General features: G+C 37.4%; 2 protein-coding genes across 2 annotated transcripts in view; both read right to left on the reverse strand.

Moving 5' to 3' along the window:
• Positions 1–2832: 2832 nt before the first annotated feature.
• On the reverse strand, positions 2833–7359 carry LOC144662092 (uncharacterized). Its single transcript, XM_078522834.1, has 2 exons — positions 7094–7359; positions 2833–4853 (listed from the first exon to the last, which is right to left on the reverse strand). Exons 1-2 carry the CDS (start codon positions 7263–7265, stop codon positions 3730–3732), a joined length of 1296 nt encoding a protein of 431 aa, XP_078378960.1. The 5' UTR covers positions 7266–7359; the 3' UTR covers positions 2833–3729.
• A 2384-nt stretch (positions 7360–9743) lies between these two features.
• LOC144662090 (vesicular glutamate transporter 3-like) overlaps positions 9744–19760 on the reverse strand; it is a 60493-nt gene continuing 50476 nt past the window's right edge. The window contains exons 4-11 of the mRNA XM_078522831.1: positions 14540–14739; positions 14340–14427; positions 13786–13872; positions 13077–13207; positions 12695–12844; positions 11542–11674; positions 10765–11003; positions 9744–9925 (exon numbers count right to left, since the gene is read on the reverse strand). Coding sequence (XP_078378957.1) covers positions 9755–9925; positions 10765–11003; positions 11542–11674; positions 12695–12844; positions 13077–13207; positions 13786–13872; positions 14340–14427; positions 14540–14739 — 1199 coding nt within the window. The 3' untranslated portion in view covers positions 9744–9754. The remainder of the gene's footprint in view (positions 9926–10764; positions 11004–11541; positions 11675–12694; positions 12845–13076; positions 13208–13785; positions 13873–14339; positions 14428–14539; positions 14740–19760) is intronic.

A 19760-nucleotide genomic window follows, 5' to 3' on the forward strand; every position in this document is an offset into this window, starting at 1 on the left:
CTGCTCCGGAAAACCGCCTGTACTGCGGGCTAGAAAATGGAAATGTAAGGTTATCTGGGATAACATTTTAGATGAAATTCGAATGGAAATCGATTGCTGCAGCAAGATACCGTTTCACTTCGTTTATTTTCTGGCTAGGCATACTGAAAAGACCTACCAAATAATTTATCGTAGGTCATCTGATTATTACATAACTGAGGTTTGCATAATTGGGTGCCATGAAACGTCGCAGTAAAATAACAGCCATGCCGTGAAACTATGCAAAAAGAAATAAATAACACTGTAACTTTCCATCCACCATATTTCAGTCTAGAGATCACTGTAGCCAAATTTTAAACGTTTCTTGTCGAATTGACTGCTTCAGAGGTCGACTACCGTTCTCGAGAGTTTGATAAAATCATGTACCTCTGATGTCATTTGTCAAGCATGATTATCTATTTTGAGGCGTAAAGTCATACGCAACATGCCTGCACACGGGGGGACTTGTTAAGGGAAGGGGCCCGGGGGGGGGGTACTTGGGTAAATTTTTATTGGGTATGTGCCGCTGGCCTCTCAGAACCCCTACCCCATTAGGCTTATTCTATGGCAATTCTAGACCCCATCTTAGTCACTTTTTGGTAAATTTGATTTTTACGACCCCAACTTAGTCACTTTCTGGGAGCTGTTTGTCAAATATTGAACAACAGCAATAAATACGATAACATTTTTTTCGGCGAATATTTCCGTTCATAAATCACAACTTGCCAGATTTTCGTACTCTCAAAATCCCGGAAAAGTGTGACCCCATTCTAGTCACCCTATAAAAAATGCTTGAAATGGCGACCCCATTATAGTCAGTCCAGTCGTGAAAATGCGACCCCATCCAGCGGCACATCCCCATTAGCCCATTTATAGGAAGTGCCCCCCGGGGGTAAGGGACATCTGATCACATGTAGCAGGGACAGCATGCGCAGGGACAAAACCATGTTATGTTTAAACTATAAAGAGGATTTGTAGTAGGAACTGATGTAATGGGGACACGCAGCAGCGATAAAATCACAATATCAGTACGTGAATACACATACACGTGACCGTGGAGATCGATCATTAGGGACCTTAAAACATACGTTTAAAATTCTTTAATGAAATAACCGCCAAAAATCTATATTTCTTTGTAACAGTATTGATCCTGCTGTTTGTCGATCAACTGCTGCTTTTGTTTTTCAAGCAATGTCTCTTAGACATGGAACTTTATTTTCCAAATGATAAAATCGCATTTTTGTTTTATTTCTGATACTATGTTATCTTTGTAATTTCTCAAGTGTAAGTAGGTAATGCCATGTATTTTTATGGAAATACCTCAATAAATTGTTGTTGTTGTTGTTGTATTATTAATTACGAAACCACGATGGGGGCACTGACGACAACGTCGACTAAAAAGTGAATTTATATTTTACTCAAGATTTTTGCAACTATCCTAATTTATTTGGTGCGTTTATTGGTATCCAAACAAATCTATAGCTAAATTATAAGTGCAGTATAAAATTCAAACTAGAAACAAGGAAAATTCGCCGTCGTAGTTCACGTTCTTCAGACTTTGCAGAATTTTGTCATTTCGCGTCGTTGTTTGGCAGAGGACGACTCAGAAATGTACCAGGATGGAAAACGCACGTGCAAAGCTATTTTATTATACATTGGTGTCACCAGCTTGATTTTGATTGGCTATAAGCACGCAGCTAATTCTTGCTTGCTGTTTCTCTTACGTCATACCTACAGACATTAGATTTTACATATGTAGAAGTGACGTCATACCTACAGACAATAGTTTTATGCATGCAGAAGTGACGAAAGGTTGTAAGCTTATAAAAGTATATTTTGTGCGCCCTCTTGTCTTTACAAGTGCAGCTCAGGAATGTGCATAATAAAACAATTATTGGATTCGGTTTTCGCATGATAGCGATAATTATCAAGGCCTCAGTTTCTGTTATCCGCCTCAGCCTTCGGCTTCGGCAGATAACAGAAACTTTGGCCTTGATAATTATCGCTATCATGCTCAACCTCATCCAATAATTGTTAAGTACTGCTCATTAAACCTTTTGTTTGGCGACCCTCTCGTTGCCGTCGCCGTCGTGGTTTCGTAAGGTCCCGCGTAAGGTCCCTTTGAGTTCGACGGGCCCCATCTTGGTTCCTGAACGCAAGTGAAAGCTGGTGAGGGGGTAAAAGCCCCGTGCATAGGGACGCGGGGTGTTTATAACGTCGCGCGGGGTGGGGAGCCGCCCTCACATCTCCTACCCACGGTCATTTTGCACTCTCCCCAGTTTTCACTCGCGTTCAGGAACCAAGATGGCGGCCCGTCGAACTCAACGATCGATCTTTAAGACTTTACGGAAAATTAAGGGACTGTGAGCAGTCTATCCTTCGACTGACTGATTCAGCTACATGAGGGAATTTTTCAAGAAACGTCACGTGAGTAAGGGTGTGGCATTTCAGTGAGATTTATTATTGAGTAAATGTGCTAGATTATTTTATTTACAAATTCTCATACAGAAAAAGAATATTAATCTGTTTAATAGCTCATATAATCGTGACAGTCTTAAAGTAGCCTTAGCGAGCGTGTTGCGTGACAAGGTTTTGGGTACAGATTCAATGCAACTTCGCAAGTGCCAACTGATTCGCTGTTTGTGACCAGCAGGTCTGTTCACGTTATACTCGGGGGGGGGGGGGGGGGGGGGGGGAGGAAAAAAAAAAAAATAAAAAAAAAAAAGAAAAAAAAAGAAGAAGAAAACAAAAAAAAAAAAAAAGAAAAAAAAAAAAAAAAAAAAAAAAAAAAAAAAAAAAAAAAAAAAAGCAGGGAACGTAACGACAAGTTAAATCAAGTCCGGCGAACAAAAAACTGACAACAAGCATAGCGAAGTCAACGGAAGGCAAGGCAATTCCTGTCACATCTGACAAGTCAAGTGAAGGCAAAGCAAGAAGACAAATCAAGTCACTTTAAGTCAAATTAAAACAAGTCAAGAGACAAGACAAGAGTCACAAGCCAATCCAAGCCAAGTCAAGTAAAGAAAAGCCAATATAAATTTAGTCAGGTCATGTCAAGACTAATTAATTAAAGTCAAGACAATAGAAGACACGGGGAAATTATCAAGCCAAGACATGGGATAACTGAATCAAGTCATGTTAGCGGAAGTCAAGACAAAACAAGTCAAGAAAAGAAAAGATAAATTTTGTCAAGTCATGTCATGGCAAGTCTAATCAAGTCTTTTTGAAAAGTCAAGTCAAGATCTACTACATGTTTGCCTCTTTACGTGATTAAGGCTAGTTTACACGGGCTATTTTATGTGACAATTTTTATTTTCTCCAACTGTATGTGACAATTGTATCTGCTAAAAAGCTGCGACAAATAAAAGTTGTCACATACGAAAAATTGCTCGTGTAGATGACTCTTCACATGAAAAGTAGCTAATATCGCGACAGCATATGTGGTCCCCAATCTCCCACTGGGCACTTTGCGCGCGTATCTCTGTGTTCCTGAAACAGCTTGAACAAGAGTAAAGGATCCATCCTTTACAGCAAGGCGCCCAAAAGTGTGACCACTTTTAATTTATTCACATTCTTCCGTGCAGATTTAATCCAATCAGAAGTCAAGAAGTGGTTGCACGAAAGAATGTGAATTAATTAAAGGTGGTCACACTTTTGGGTGCCTTGCTGTAAAATATTTCTGACGATTAATCAACGATTAATCATTATCGTTTAACTTTCGTGATTTTCCTCTGCAATGTCCGGACTTGTTGCTTCTTTGATCGCCGTTAATTTATCCACCACCTTATCAATCTCGGCATCACTGTCTTCGTCCAGGCTCCCCTCGAACTTCACTCCTTCGGGAAGACTGAACGATGTTCGACTGTCTCTATGCAGTGCAAACTCATCGTTGTTTGAAACCTCGAGAAACGTTTTCGTAGAATGACGCTTTTTCAGGCCTTCTCTGGTCTTGTAGCCTCGGTAATAACTTTGTATCATGACGGCTGCTTCGGATCTGGCGCGCCGGAGCTCGCGCACCCTGTAGCCTCTGTAATTAGCTTGGATGGTTGTCGCTGCCTCGTTTCTTCCTCTCAGCTGCTTCCGGGTATGATAACCACGGTAGCTTGATTGAATTTTGGTGGCAGCCTCGTCTCTATCCGTTTCTGTGGTGTCATCTGCAATTTGTTGCTCAGAGCTTTTTTCTTGTGCTCCAGTACCGTCTTCGACCGTTGAGTCGACTTCCTTTTGCTCGAGGCTGTTTTTATTTCCTGCGCCACCTTCCTCGGGCGAAGAGACAACTTCAATTTGCTCCATTCCTTGATCAGCTGGGACATTACTTTTCATTTCATCTTGAATTGCATCCCTGGCTCGATGTCCTCTAAATGCAGATTGTATTTTAATGGCTGCGGCCTCTTTCTCTTCATTTCTTTCAACGCCCATGCTATCCTCGGGCGGTACTTCGGTAACAGGTTTGTCATCCAACCCTTTTCTAACAGTATAGCCACGATAACCCGCTTGGATTGTTGTCGCAGCCTCGTTTCGCGCCATTAACTGCTTACGAGTGTTGTAACCACGGTAACCAGCTTGTATGCAAGTGGCAGCCGCGTGTTCTTTCCCGCCAAACTCTTTCCCGCGAAAACTTTCAGCAGTGGAAAGTGGCACTTCTTCCTCTTCGTGGTTTTCATGGTTCTCGGTTTTGAGCAAGGTTTGTGCTTCTTGCCTTGCTTTGTGTCCACGGAACGTTGCCTGAATTTTCGTGGCTGCTTTGTCAAGCTCCTCTCTCTTGCTTCCAAGTGGTTCATACCTGTAGTAGCCATCGATCTGTGACCCCAACAGACAGTCGTCATACCCTTTCTCTGTGTAAAGAAAGAAAAAATGTTAATGGACAGTTGATCAATATATATATGCAAAAAAAGCAACCTTGTCCCAGGGTCTCTCTTACTTGGGGCGGGTAGAGGATAGACCCTGGAAACGAGTTTGCTATCGTTCAGTTCACCGGAAAAGCTCCGATCTAGGGGAGAGGGTACGCACGTCGATTCGGTCTTGAATTGTAACTGCTTAATTTTTCTAATGTCACAAAGCTGTGCTTCTAGAATAATTGACATCGCAATTAAGGATCTTGCGAAACTGCAAGATTATGCTTTTGTTGTTAATATACATTAACTAAGTGGGTCCTAAGTGATTCGCCGTTTCTGTTGTTTTAAATTGACTAATTAAAGACCCTGAATTAAATTTCTAAATCCTTTAAACCCAGTATGTTTCGATCAATCTGTTTCTTGTGTAGTTAACGTGCATATGAGTTGCCAAGCTTAACTAAGTGTTCTTACACAGTTAGCGTTGAAATCGCGGAAATTGAAGAACAATTGGTAAATAAAGTTGTTTTGCATTTCTTGCACATCACTGATTAATATTCCTACTACAGCTTTCCTGTGACAAAGAAAAACTATTTACTTTGCAGGTGATGAAGGTACAATGATTTTTTGACGTATCGTATATCGGTGGTAAAAAAGGGAATAGAAACTTTTCAGTTTCTTAATCCTTTTTAAGTGACTTGAAAGTCACTTATGAGCAAACGAGACATCTGCGTGGAGGAAAACTGCTTAATTTGGGGAAAGATGAATTTTTCATTTGCATTTTAATGATTTTTCTAGTGATTGTTTTTTTTTTCCGTTTGTTATTAAGTATTTCTTTAAAAAATCTCGGCAGGGAAACAAATATGGCATTCACTGCGTTAAAAATAATTATTACACGAAAAGTTTTGACAAATCTAATATATTACTCTCTTAGAGTGAAGATGTAATGTTCATTTTGTGGCAGTCCTTCAAGATTGGGAAGAAAAACTATCTCTTAATGAATCAGAATATAAATAAACATATATCATTTTATTTAAATTTAAGTCAGTTGGCTGGGACACGGTTCATATTTTCATTTCACATCGCACGAGACTTTGAAAAATACACTCCCTTTATCTTAGGTTTCGAAAATAGGTTTCGAAAATAAAATAATTTTAAGCATCTGCTTTCTTTCTTCTTCTTTAGTTTTTTTGATGTTCGACTTAGAAAAATAACATTTTGTGAATAAAGAAATACCATTTTAAAACTGCAGGTGTTTGTATCTGGCCATTGTAAAGTAATTATAATTTCTCGTTGTACTTCTTCGCGTAGCAAGGTTCCCGCGTTATTTCTTTTAAACGCGAAAGGCAAAACATTTTTCCTTCCTTCGCATTAACTCCCAAGGTCGGTCTAATTTTGTCGATTAAAAAAATACTTTTTTTCCTGGGGTATGTAGTTTCAGTCGAACGGTCTAGCAAAGCCTTCCTCAGTAATAATTCATAGCGTATAGTAGCTTTTGCGGGATTAGCAGTAAACACTCGCGGAGAATTTTAAGACCTTAAGCCTACCTTAATGAACACAGAAAATAAACTACCCGAGCCAGCATTTCGCGACGATTCTGAAAATAGCCGGCTAGCCTCGACCTGCAACAAAGGCGACAAAAGGCCGACGATCGGGCAGGAAATTATGCTAAACTTTCATCCGGTAACAGATATAGTTCATCATATTTTGAATTTTCGCGGCTTGAATCGAAGAAGCTAGAAGCTGTAGTTTTGTCGATAGTGATATCATATGTATAATTTATAACCTTAATTCTTAATATTAAAAATTTGTGTCGTTTCGATCTTTTGTGCCCAGTAGTTTTTTCGCCACCGTTTGACCCTGTGGTAACCTTATTTTTACAATCTCATTTCGAGCGCTCCTTGATATTAAACAGACTACATGCAGTAAAGCAATATTTAGCAAGGTCGCAGAAGAATAAATGAACCTTCCAAAAAATTGCGTTTGGTATAATAAAACGAAGAGAGTGAGTTGATGTAGTAATGACTTGTTAAGAGCCCATTTCGGCATGTTTGAGTAACTGTGCTAGTGTTAAAGACCTCGCACGCTTTCAAGCGCACCGAGGTTTATTTTCTTTACGCTAACCAAACATTTCAATATGCTCGCACGATGTGACGCTAAATTCATGCAGATTAATGCCTGATCCTGTTAAAAGAACGAAATAAAATGAAATATTTAAGACTATGGAGCATTAACTTACGAACCTTGGCGCTCTTTTAACTTGGCGTCGAAATACTCAGCGGCAAATTTGTAAATGTCAGTTGGATTCGAACGCAGGATTTCCACAGTTAGACCTTCAAGCAAGTTTCTAAATCCACTGGGAACTGTCAATCTTTTGCGAAAGGTTTCTTGGGCGGGTTCTTGATCAGTATCCATTTTGCTTTTGATCCCGGGGCTTCTAGATACATTTATCGACTGGCTATTTTGTTGGTGATCTTAGTAAATTATGGAACACATTCGTGGTCGCTTTGGTAACAGAAGCATTTATATTCAATTTCATTGTATTTACAATTATGTTGCTGTTGAAAGCGCCCAGTGTGAAGCCGCGGCTTGATGACGTTATTGGAAACATTCCACTTGAACTAATTGCTTTTTCAATTTACAAGATCGGTCGTCTGTTTGTAGAATTGAAAGAAAACCTTTAATATCGAAGAATCAATGTCAAGTGACTGAAGCTTCGGCGCTCACTATTAAATTAAAGCCACCATCCAGCTTTTCTGTTTACCCTCGGCTGCCATATCTGTTATCGATGTATCAATTTATTTTATTAAGAGTTGTCACGCCACCGTAATTGTTGATGCGTGGCGGATATTTTTGGCCTTTGTGGTCGGCAAATTACGAGCATAACACGGGAATTTTGCCAGCATAATAGTCTAATTTTGCAGGTTTGTTTTTGGCTATTCTTAATCAGGTTGACAAAGAAAACAAAACCGAATTCGGGGCAACTAGCATTTTCGTCCCCATAGACCGCGATCCGTTTGGTCAGCACCAAGCGATTCTATACTTCATATAAGGTGATATAAGGTTATTACTAGCAGTAACCAACGGTTAGGAAGTGCGGGCTAGAATGCTTTTAAGTCAAGGGATTTCGAATAAAACTTTTGTTGAGTATTGAAATTGGTTGGCCATCGCGTTGCATGGGTAGCTTTCCTAAAAAAAATCTGCATACATCTGTTGAAGGTGATTTCCAGTACTGCGCAATAGGCTCAGGGGGTTTCTTGATTCGCCATTAACTCATTCTTGTCACCACAAAAATATACAAAATTGACCATCTGGCATTTTCTATTTAAAAACTCCAAAGGTATTTTCAGTAATGAAGTCTCCAATATTAGGTTACAAAATATGCTTACTAGGAAAAAAATATAATCTTCATGAAAACCTCAATGATTGGCTGTTAATCTGCAAAATGAGAGTGATAATTACCTTAGTACGGGACATCTAGCATGCACTCTACAAAATGGTTACAACCTTCGGTCGTCACCTTCAATTCTTCGCATGCAGTTCATGATCCTGACCGATCACTTTCCAATTATCACGCCGTGTGATTTACCATGTTAATCTTAGAGATTCGCCTTAAAATATGAATACACCTTTTCACGGTTTGTGACCACATCTTAGTTGGGGGGGGGGGGGGGGGGGGGGGGTTGGAGTAAACACAGAAAAAAATTAAAGTAAGTGTATGGGAAAAGGGGATCTTATGTCTAACAATTCACGGAAAATTCTGATTCCGAAATATATATGAATTAAAAACTCAAGATACCAGGTAAAAGGATTTACTGGCCAATTTTCCTTCCAAGGAAAGCCGCAATTAATAATAATAAAAAACATTTTTATAGCGCCTATCCAGGTCTGCTCTAGGCGCTTTACAAATATATAAAAAATTCGTTAAAATTAGCTGAATAAATCTTAAAAATTAAAAATGTACATTAAAAGTAATAAAAAGTAAAAATCGCTAAGAGTTATAATTTTTTTAAAAAAGATAAGTTTTGAGTTTTGATTTAAAAGAACTTTAATTGTCACATGAGCGGATAAAAAGAGGTAGACTGTTCCAGAGTTCAGGCGACGAAACAGCAAAAGCTCGAGACCCATACGACTTAAGGTGGAATTTGACAGGGTTAAGGAGTGAAGAGTTTGATGATCGGAGGTTTTCATTTCCTGTAAATTTGTCTGTAAAACAGGGCCGCAGTTCCCGGGGAAATTTTGAGACATTTGATAACAGTGCAGCCTCGTCCCCAGTCGTCCCCGGCGAATTTGAATGTGACGTCACCCGCCAAGCTTGTCGGGAAAGTTCGCGCTCGGTTCCAGTCCTCCTCCGCTCACTCGTATAGCGCGGTATGGCCTGGGGACGAGGCTGATAACAGTGTATTTAGCAACATCTTCTGCTGCCGAGTGGGTACCTTAACCTCTTAGTATACAAATAACAGAACGTTTTAATCATCTTCAAATTCCTGGGCTTCGAATTCCCAACTTTTCCTATACATTTACAGCAGCCCGGCTCAGTGTACTTAGTACTTGCGAGGACAGAGTGTGGGAAACGAGAGGAGAGGGCTCGAAACGCGAACAGGAAGGGCAAAACGCGTGAAAAAAAAAAACAAATCGAAGTGCAATCAAGGGGAACTGGCCGAACTGCATGAGACTTATCGAGGGGATCATGCCCCCTGTCCCTTGCTACATTTTGTTGTGTTAGCAAATGTTGCGCTTTTGTCCCTGTTTAGTTACTGCGACATGTTCCTGTGACATGGCTACTCGTATACGAACACATTGTGATTCTGGCACTAGATCGAAAATCTCATCATTAATTTCATTTGACACAGATCTTCATATAATTCAATATAATTTTATTTACATCTCTTAATAACTTAAACTCATTGTTCTTGGTTTTCATCAGGTAACAATTCATTTGAAGGCACTTTGTCATATTGGTTTCCGTTGGCCCAGGGTTGTTTTTCACCAGAAGCAAAAATTACATAAAATGTTCCACCCACGAGATAAATCGCTCCCATTATGTAAAAAACTAGCCTCCATTCCTCAGCACTCTGTTGAAAAGAAAACAATGATTTGATTATACTCGGAAACGGGGTTTTATCCAATTTACATTGTATAAGAATTCAATGAAAAACCTCTTCCAAGCCACCCCCCCCCCCCCCCTTCCCCCTCCGTATAAAGTCATTAATAGTTGTTGGCCTTCAACTGGCTATAAGTTAATTGACTATGTGTTTTCAGGTACTATCAACTTCCTCTGCAGCTATACAGCTATATAGCCGGGGTGGTGGTAATCGCATATTGAGAGCTGCTGTCGTAGTTCTTAAGTCGTTAACTGAATTCGTGGCTGGCTAAAGGTATTTTAATTTATAGTAACTTTAACTTATTAAACCGAAAACTAAAAAACTTGCCAGGAAATGAGTAGCCTGAATTTCAGACATCCCTCTCTGGTCGCCTACTTATCGGGAGTAGTCTGAAATTCAGGCTTGGAAATGAGTTGTTCGCCCACAAAACGAGATTCTGGCACATTTCAGATGTTCCTCCCAAACTTTGAATTCAAAAAAACGCGAGTGAAAAACGGCGAGAACGGGACAGAAAACAAGGAGAAAAAAAAAACCCGTGTAAACGCTGTAAAATAAGGAAACGCCTCCTTATTTGTTGCGCTTCACGTTTTAGCCTTTTTCCCACTCTTTTGTCCGTTTCTTCACTCGCCTCAACCTCAAAACACTTTAATGGAATATTCAGCGCTCGCTTGTCCAAAACACTGTACAGGTGATTCGGATTCCAGTCACGGATCGAGTCGGGTCGTGTGTATGGGACAACCCTCGATTTTTTCTTATTAAATTATAAAAGACACCTTGGACTTATTTTTTGGCTTCTTAACAGTACTTACATGATGTTGAACGATACCTCCTGTCAGAGTTGGCGACACAATCCCCGCTAATGTTGCTGCAGTGTCTGTTAATCCAAGCAAGACACTAGCAAGGGGCGGAGCTATATCAAGATGATTGACATAATAGCCACAGATTGCTAATCCATTGAGTCCCATTCCCAGTGTGATTAGCGCCTGAACTATGTTAGAAATGGATGAATAACTTGCTGCTGTGAAGAAGACTGCAGGAAAAAGATAACCTGGGATAAAGAGAAACAGAAGAATTATTAATCCTTGTGAGGCGCTGTGGCCATACGGTTAGCGGTAACGTATGGACCATCATCACTGCTAACCGTTTCATGTAGCGGAAACCAGAGTTGATCTCCAGGCTTAAAGAAACTTTGTAACGGATTTTAGCCAAATTTAATGATAAAAAATGGCCACCAAATTGAGTGAAATAAATAAAAAACAATAAACAGCAAATACAAAAAAGTATGGATGAGCAAAAATTGAAGAAGAAGCTCATTACTTACGACAAATCTTGGCTCACCACTTTTTAGACAGATTTTAAGAGCTCTTTGCGACAAAAACGTCAGACTGGATCCCTTTGACAGCTCTTAATAGGATGTCAAAAGGTCCTCGACGAAGTCAGTGTCACATTTTGACAAAGCTATGTGTCAATGTCGTTTCAAATTTGATAATATAACCTTTGGATCTTTTGCCTGAGGGAAGTGCCTTCCCGTGCAATGAAATTCCAAAAGGTGCAGTGAATGTTCAGGATTTAAAGCTTTACTTTACCAAGTGCAGTGAAGATCTTTCTCACTGTTCCTGTACTACAGAGATTATACTCGCGAAGACAGTCCGCTACCAGCCCACCAAGTAATACTACTATAAACGTCACCACAAAAGGTACGGTCGATGCAAGGCTTGCCTAAAAATAAAAAAAATAAAAATGAATCATTTTACATCTTATATACTAGGTTGCGAGAATTTGGTAACATATCAAGCTATACTGCAAGTCAACTATCAAAGCAACCGGGAGTGAGCATTTCAATTGATTAAAGTACATAAATTTAATGGACCCCATCCAGCCGCACGTACCCGTATAGAGTATACATACTAGTTATGCAACGCTTTCGAGTGGTATACTATGGAATATCCCACGAGTCACCTGTATTTTCTCGGTATACACACGAGCCTTTAGGCGAGTGTGTATACGAAGAAAATACAAGTGACAAGTGGGATATTCCATAGTATACCACGAGAAAGTGTTGTGTAACTATTTTATACCATGCCATAGAAAATACGCTCACTAAATTTCATCGAGAATAAGATCGCAGCGCACGATGGGAAGGTTGGGTTAAATACCGTCGAATATACAACGGCTTTCCTGTATTCTGATTGGCTGTATTTTCTTTGGCATGGTATAAAAGGTAGTACCCCGAAGGGCCTTAGGGTAAAGACTGCGTTCGAGCCTAGTGGCCCATCAGGCCGGTGCTTATCCCGGTTTCCGTAGCATGAAGAGACTAGAAGTATTTCTACTCCCTCATAGATGGGATGCTGGTCCATCTCAGGGCTACCCCCAGCATTAACTTCGCTGGTAGCCATTTACACACCTGGGTGGAGGGAGACACTGTGAAGGTCAAGTGTTTTTCCCTGGATCACAACACAGTGATCCCGGCCAGGGCTCGAGCCCGGACCGCTCGATCCGGAGTCTAGCGTTGTTACCGTTTAGGCCACCGCGCCTCCCACCGGAGGGCCTAACTACCGATTCTTTTACCTGGACGAACACTTTAAATAGTAGGTGAGCAATCGTTAGATCATGGTCCTTTTATAATCCAAGTTTCTCCTTTCGCAATGTTCCACGTGATAAAAAGGTCAACAGATACAGTGACTTTTGCTATTGTGTAAAAGAATTGAAAAAATCGCACTGAAAGATGTTTCATATTACCTCTGTGAGACCCAAATTAAATCTTTCAATATAAAATATAGGAAGCTCTGCAATCATGGTGTATAAGCCCCACCCATGTGCAAAATGCGCCACTGTGATTGCCCACACTGGAAGAGAATTGAAGATTGACTTCCAAGGAATTGGAACATCCTGAAAATGTGAAAAGTAAACGGTTAAGAAACAAACAAACGAATTAACCAACCAACGAACGAGCAAACAAACGAACGAACTTATCAATCAATCATTCAATCAATTATTCGACGACAAAGGAATCAATCGATGGATCGATTGTTCAACCAGTCAGTTAGTTAGTCAGACAACTAATTGCTCTTTTGGTTTAAATATCATCTAATTATTTGATAGCAAGTAAAAAAATTCATACCTCACTCTGTAAATCTTCTGCTAAGCTAAGTTCAATGTACTCCACCTCTTCTTTTGAAATCCATTGTTGTTCTGAAGGCGAATTTCTAACCATCAGAAGCCACAAAAGGGACCAGGTGACCCCACTAATACCTGGTGAGGGAAATCAATCACATTTTTTACTTTAACTTCACTTTCGTGCTGCAGTGCGGCCGTGAAGACAAGCATAAGTTTTGTTCAAATTTAAGCTTTGTACCCTTTTATTATAACCGAGTTATTGCGAAAATAGTATGGAAAATTTACAGTGTTTAGTATGCCGCCGCCGTGTTGGTGTCCTTTTTGGGGCGCCAACGTGGCGGCTATAAAATTAAACACGAAATAAAGTAGATCTTCCGGTCCGTGAATATCTTTCGTTTTTGCTTCGTAGCTTTCAAGCTATCACTTTTAAATTAATGCCAAGTTTGAAAATTTAAAGACGGCACAAAAAAATAGCCGTTTTGTGACGATTAAGGAAGCTCAATACGTTCATCCGGGATATAATAATCTAAAAATGCTTTAATTCCGAAACAAGGCACTGAACAATTACCTAAATTTGGTATAAATTGAAGACTTTGTGTGTAGATTATGTGAAAAGAATAGCTTTGTAAAATTAGCAGTTTAGATTTTAGAATTTCGATGACGTCAGATGATGAAAACCACCAATACCAAACAAATGAATAGCCAGTACTTACCAGAAACATAGAATATCATTGGCCAGCCATGGTGATACGCAAGATGGCCAGATAGGTACATGATAACAATGATTCCTAGATGAGCTCCTACAGTAAAACAAGTCAAATAACGAAATAATCATCGCACTGTTGAGCTACACCGTAGCTTAACCGGTATGGTAACTTGAATCGTTGCAAAATTAATCCAAACAAATGAATAATGGAATGCAACAATGTACTAATTAAGTACCGTAATGTTGTTAAAAGTTATCATTAGAATGAAAAGTTATATCTGAAAGTTCGAAATTTGGGTCGTGTAAACCTTCCAAGTGTCAAAATACCTGGTTGTTATGGCAACGCTTAAAACAATGGCCAGACAGTTTTAACATTAAAGTATCTGCGAGGGATAAACAGTTACCGAAAGTTTTAGCATCTCAGAATAAACCACTTTTCAAAATGGGGAAAGCATGAAGCTTACTCCATGTACGTTTAGTGGAAGAGAAAAGTGAGTTTGAAACATTGAAATGAGCGGTCACCCAACAACGCTGGGAACCAGGTCTCAGTGTAATACTCACCAGCGAAGTTGAGGGTCCCAAGTTTGCTTCTCTCTAAAGGAGGCGCCCATTTACTCCACAGTGCGTGTCCAGCTGAAAAAACTAATCCCTTAAAAAGTCATAACAAAACGGAATATTAGAAAAAATACCATTTGAACGTGCAATGGCTTGATACGTTTATTTATCATTAACCTTGGAACACGACCGCGGCCCGTTCTTACCTGAGCTAATCCTATCGCGATCCTCAAAGTAATAAACATTCCTACGTGCATCCGTGCAGCTAAGGGAGTGAAAAGAGTCAGGACTCCATTTGCGCATACAGCTACACCAATCACCGTGGCGCCACCGAGTTTTCGCGCCAAATGTCCCCCCGGTAAAGGCGTCACTATGTATCCGTAGTAAAAAGCACTGAGAATAATTCCTGCAAATAAAATGGATCGATAATGACAGAGTTGTTCGTATTAGCAACCAAATCTGATCATTGAAGTAAAAACATGTATACAATGTATGTATTGTAACCGGCGCCTAGGTGAGAAAAAATACGCGTTAAGCCAAATCACGATTGGTTTGATTTTGTTCCCAGTTGATAGAAGAAACACATAAGCGTACGAGGCGGGGGGGGCGAGGGCGGCTGCAGCCCCCCCAGTGCCAAAATTTTTCGGGCAAAATGCTTGGAATTCGGGCAATTAGCGTAGAGAAAAATAGAAAATAAGCCGAAAAGTTTAGTCAACATTAGTAGTAATGTACTACACTCTGAGGCAAATTTGCCTTAGAGATGTAGTACATCACTACTTCCAGTGCTGGATACAAAATATGGGACAAAAATGGATTCAAATATTGGAATCAAATATTAGAATCAAAAACTGAATTTTTGCGCTGGATTACAAGCGGAGCGTTTCATAGTATTTTATTTATAAAATGCATGAAACTTATGATCAAATATAATAAAATATTATATTTGCTCCTTATCTTAACAACTGACACAAGCCTGAAAAACCAACCCTAACTCAACCCTAGGTTCAAAATAAAAAAAACTTCTTATACTCTTTTTAAAATATGGAAAATCAGGTATATACCCCGCTGAGTTGTCTCATTATTAATATTTAAACACCTTGAACATCTGCCCTATGTTTAGTATGTCAACCAATCATAACTTTCATTTTTTAGTCAAAATTGTTTCTTAAATGTATTATTTTTTCAAATTGGTTTCAAAGTTGGTTTTAGATTTGGTTATCAAAAAAAAATCTTATACTTTTTCAAAATTTTTATTTTAGTGCGTTTAAACAAAACTTGGATCAAAACCTAGGATCATAACCAAGGATAAACATATGAGTTTGTCTTTAATATCCATAAGGATATGTTTCAATACATCTTTCCGATATGTATTTTATTGTGCGCTTGTCATATCCAAAGCTGTATACTTTTTCCTCATATTTGTTAAAAATTTGTTTACTCTTTCTGGTTATCTTATTTTCATTTACTAATGTGAGTTCTTTGATATCGCCCTTAACCATCTTAATCATATTTGTGTGATTTAGTATTTGTGAATTTTCATGATTAAGGGAAAAACCTTTAATAACACATTTCTGTTTATTATCGCCATATATGAAACTGTAGTTTTTAGGGCCACCGCTTACGAAGGTACCTTTTATAACATCACCATCTAACTCATCTGTTAAATCGCCTAGCATATCACCTGTTTCTATTGTCTTACCATTTTTGGATTCGATATACACAATACTATCTGTATCAAAATATAATACCTGTTTATCTAAATAGTCTAGTTTTTCATACAACATTAGCCGTGCACTGCTAGTCGTAAAACATGCTACATAGATATTTGTATTATAGCTATTATCAACAAACTGATCTTTATAAGTATAACTCATCTGTACCATTTCTTCATTTATGAAGTTTATGTTTAAATTATCTATTGTATCATCGAGAACTACTTGATAAAATTCATTTATATCAGTTACGTATTTACATTGATTCATGTTATTTCGTTGACCAAATTTCCCCCATAGTGAGTTTAAACACATTTTTGCAATAGCTCGTAAACCTGAATTTTCATGTAATTCACCTAATTCAATGTCTAAATTCTTTTTAACTTTATTTCTAAAACTCATCTCGTCATTGTTATTTTTAAAATTATATTTTGTTGATTCAAGTTTTAACTTCATGAATTTTTTTATATAACCTTTGAATAGATCATCGGATGACTTCTCAAAATGCCAAACCTCATATATTTTTATAATTTTATAGCCTTTTTCAATGGCTTTATTGACTTCATCGGTTGTCCATGTGCCTATAAATGATCGTTCATTTTCACTATGTTGGCATCTTTCTTGTTGTTTTGATTTAGCACATGATATACACAGAGGGAACATGAGTTTTTCAGCCTTTTCACATTTTATTTTATAAGGCAAAACAGGGTGGTATAATTCCCGTGGAGGCAAAATTTCGCATTTTATTAAACCATACCATTTTGTGTCGTATTTATCAGGTGTTATTATTTTTATAGGATGACCTATGGGATATTTTTTGTAAAACTGAACCGTAGGATATAGGGAACAAAAATCAATATATTTTCCACATTCATCTTCTTTGAATTTGTATAAGAGCTTGGAAGCATTAGTCCTTCCTCCAAAGAAAGAATCTCTAGGGTTTAGTGGGGTAACCACTTCTCTATTCCAATCATTTTTATAATATTTTTGAAAACTTTTGTCATTTTTCAACTTGCATTCCCACATTTCAATAAGATTGTAACCAGCAGTTGTTATTTTGTTATTTTTTTCTTGTGTTTTATTATACAAAGTACCCATATCACTTTGATTCTTGTTATTGATAACATCAGCCTTGTAGCAATCTGGGCATCCATGCCAGAAGCAACCTTGGAATTCAAAAACACTATTTGTAGATGCACAAAAACCATCTACTTTTAATTTGTTATTGTTACATTTGATGACTTTTTCACCTCCTTCCAAGGCATGTTGAATTTTAATTTTATTTTTCTTACTTATGTAATCAAGCCATGCAATACTGACTACACTATGGTTTTCTTTTTGAACAACGTTATCGACTACAGCTATGGTATTTTTTGGCATATAATTCCCTCTATAGATAGCCATACAAACACCGGCTATTGTGATGTATTTTAGTGGATCAATATTTTCTTCATTTATAAAATCTTGTCTAAATTTTAGCATGCATCGCCTCAATATATCAACATCCGAACGACAGTATTCAACTATCTCTTTTTTGAAATCGAAAACATAATTTTCATAAACACGATCGTCATACCATTGTAAAAATTTCTGTCTATCTTCTGTTTTCATTTGATTATAGCCATAATGTTTTTTGGAAGGCATCTCTCCTATATACTTTTGATTACAAACTTTGTTGAAATAATGTGGAAAATATCCTTTTTTCAGCTCGTTTAAACCAAACGTTTTAGGAAACGATGATAACGATTGTTGAATGAAATTTAAGCTGTCGATTATTTTGATTCTTAATTGTGAAATTTCCATCATCATAATTTTTGCACCATTGTAAATACAATAAGGTTTGAAACCATTATCTATACACCATTTTAGTATAAAATGACTGTCATACCCTTTGCTATTATGAGCCAAAAGTGTATATCCTTTATATTTTTCATTGACGATTTTATTACAAAAACTATTAATATCATTGAAGATTAATTCATTACCATCGAAATCATGACAGATAGCTAAATTGACTTCGTGTATTCCAGTGTTTTGGGTACATTCGAAATCAAAAAATAAATATTTTTCATTATACGTTTTACATGAGTAGCAATAATCTTTTTTGAGAATGTTTTTATTTAATCGGCATGGTTTTTTGCTATTTTTGATGCAATTTCCACCCATAACTTTTATCTTTTTCATGAAACATTCATGTTTGCTTTCACAATATTTATTACAATTATTACACATTTTGAAACCGCATTTATGTAGTTTAATATATGGTTTTAGTATGATTTGATTGCATTTTAAACATTTTGCTACACTGCTACATACTGAATTATCACTATCTTTTTTCGATCGGTTACTAGTATGGTTTTTGAAGCAAGTATTACCATGAAAAACACGATTGCATTGATTACATGTAACGTCTTTACCATTACATTTATTTCCATCTGGAAAATATTTGAAACAAGATAGACATTTTTGGGGGCATTTGTGTTTATCACGTCTCGTATAAGCTTTTTTACAAGAATGGCAGTAATATGCTACATCTAAAAAAGCTGTCATTGATTTTATGACATCGAAATGATTCCGTGTTTTGTATAAATAAATTTTGTCTGTTTTACCATTATTGGATGTATATATGATTTCATTGAACTGCTCAGAATCGATAATGTTAATCTCAATATCTAAATGTGATGCAAAGCTATTTACATCTTCTAAAGAATTTCCATAATCATTAATTTCAACATTAGCATTATTATGAAGTTCTTTGGCTTGAATTTGTTGTAGTTTTCGACTTTTATTGAATCCATCTTTCAACTGAGTTGTGGTGTAATTCTCAGGGTGTAAATTAGCATAAGCTGTTACAATGGCTCTTGCTAAGCATAATGTATCATTATTTTTTATCGTAATAATACATTGTTTTCTATTCACTGTTTGTTTTGATAAATATAACCGCCCTTTTCCTGCAGGTATTTTAACAGATTGAATAATTATTTTGCAATTTTCTAAATCTATTTCTTTATACTCCAACGTATTGATTATATCTGAAAGTTGATTTAACTTGAAATCAGAAACTTTTAACAATTTTGTTGAGATAGGATGATCTAATTTATCATTTGAAATTACCAATCTGAATCTATCATTACCTTTTAACTGCCTTTTCTTTATTGTCATTTCAACCATTTTTTCAAATACACTGAAAACATCATTTTTATCACCAATGAAATTTTTGCGTACATTTATTTTAAATTCGTTAGTGAAAGCATTGAATTTTTTATTAACCGTATTCCCAATTTCAGTTATTTTGAATAGAGGTTGGTCATTGGATGTTGTATCAAAAATGCTGTCATCGAAATTAAATTCATTTGAGGCTTTATTTTTTGACTGCTTAATCTGTATTAATTTCTTGTGCTTTCGTTTGATTTGATCTTCAATATTTTTATTATGAGTTTCTCTGATTGAATCTTCCTTTTGACTGAGTTGTGATTCACGTATTATGCTATCGTTTTTGTACCGTATAGCCTTATCCAAAGTCTTATAGTTTCGATATTTATGTACTTTGTTAATCACTAATTGTCTAGTACTCTTTTTCACCAAATCCATCCATGAAAAACCCATTTTTTTAGCATCAGCTAGGTAATCATTGGATAATTGTTTGATAAAGCTTATTGTTTTAGTTTTTGGTTTGGGTTTGGGTTTGTTTGTTGGTTTCTTTATTGGTTCAACT

This window comes from Oculina patagonica, chromosome 8, assembly GCF_052425735.1.
Source record: "Oculina patagonica isolate OP01 chromosome 8, crgOcupat, whole genome shotgun sequence".
NCBI lineage: Eukaryota > Metazoa > Cnidaria > Anthozoa > Scleractinia > Oculinidae > Oculina > Oculina patagonica.

What these genes read in the sequence shown, in the direction of transcription:
- LOC144662092 (XM_078522834.1), bottom strand. Translation starts at nt 7,265, where the DNA reads ATGGATACTGATCAAGAACCCGCCCAAGAAACCTTTCGCAAAAGATTG. An exon ending in CAAGTTAAAAGAGCGCCAAG is followed by an intron (nt 4,854 to 7,093) that starts GTTCGTAAGTTA and finishes TTCTTTACACAG; the next exon opens with AGAAAGGGTATGACGACTGT.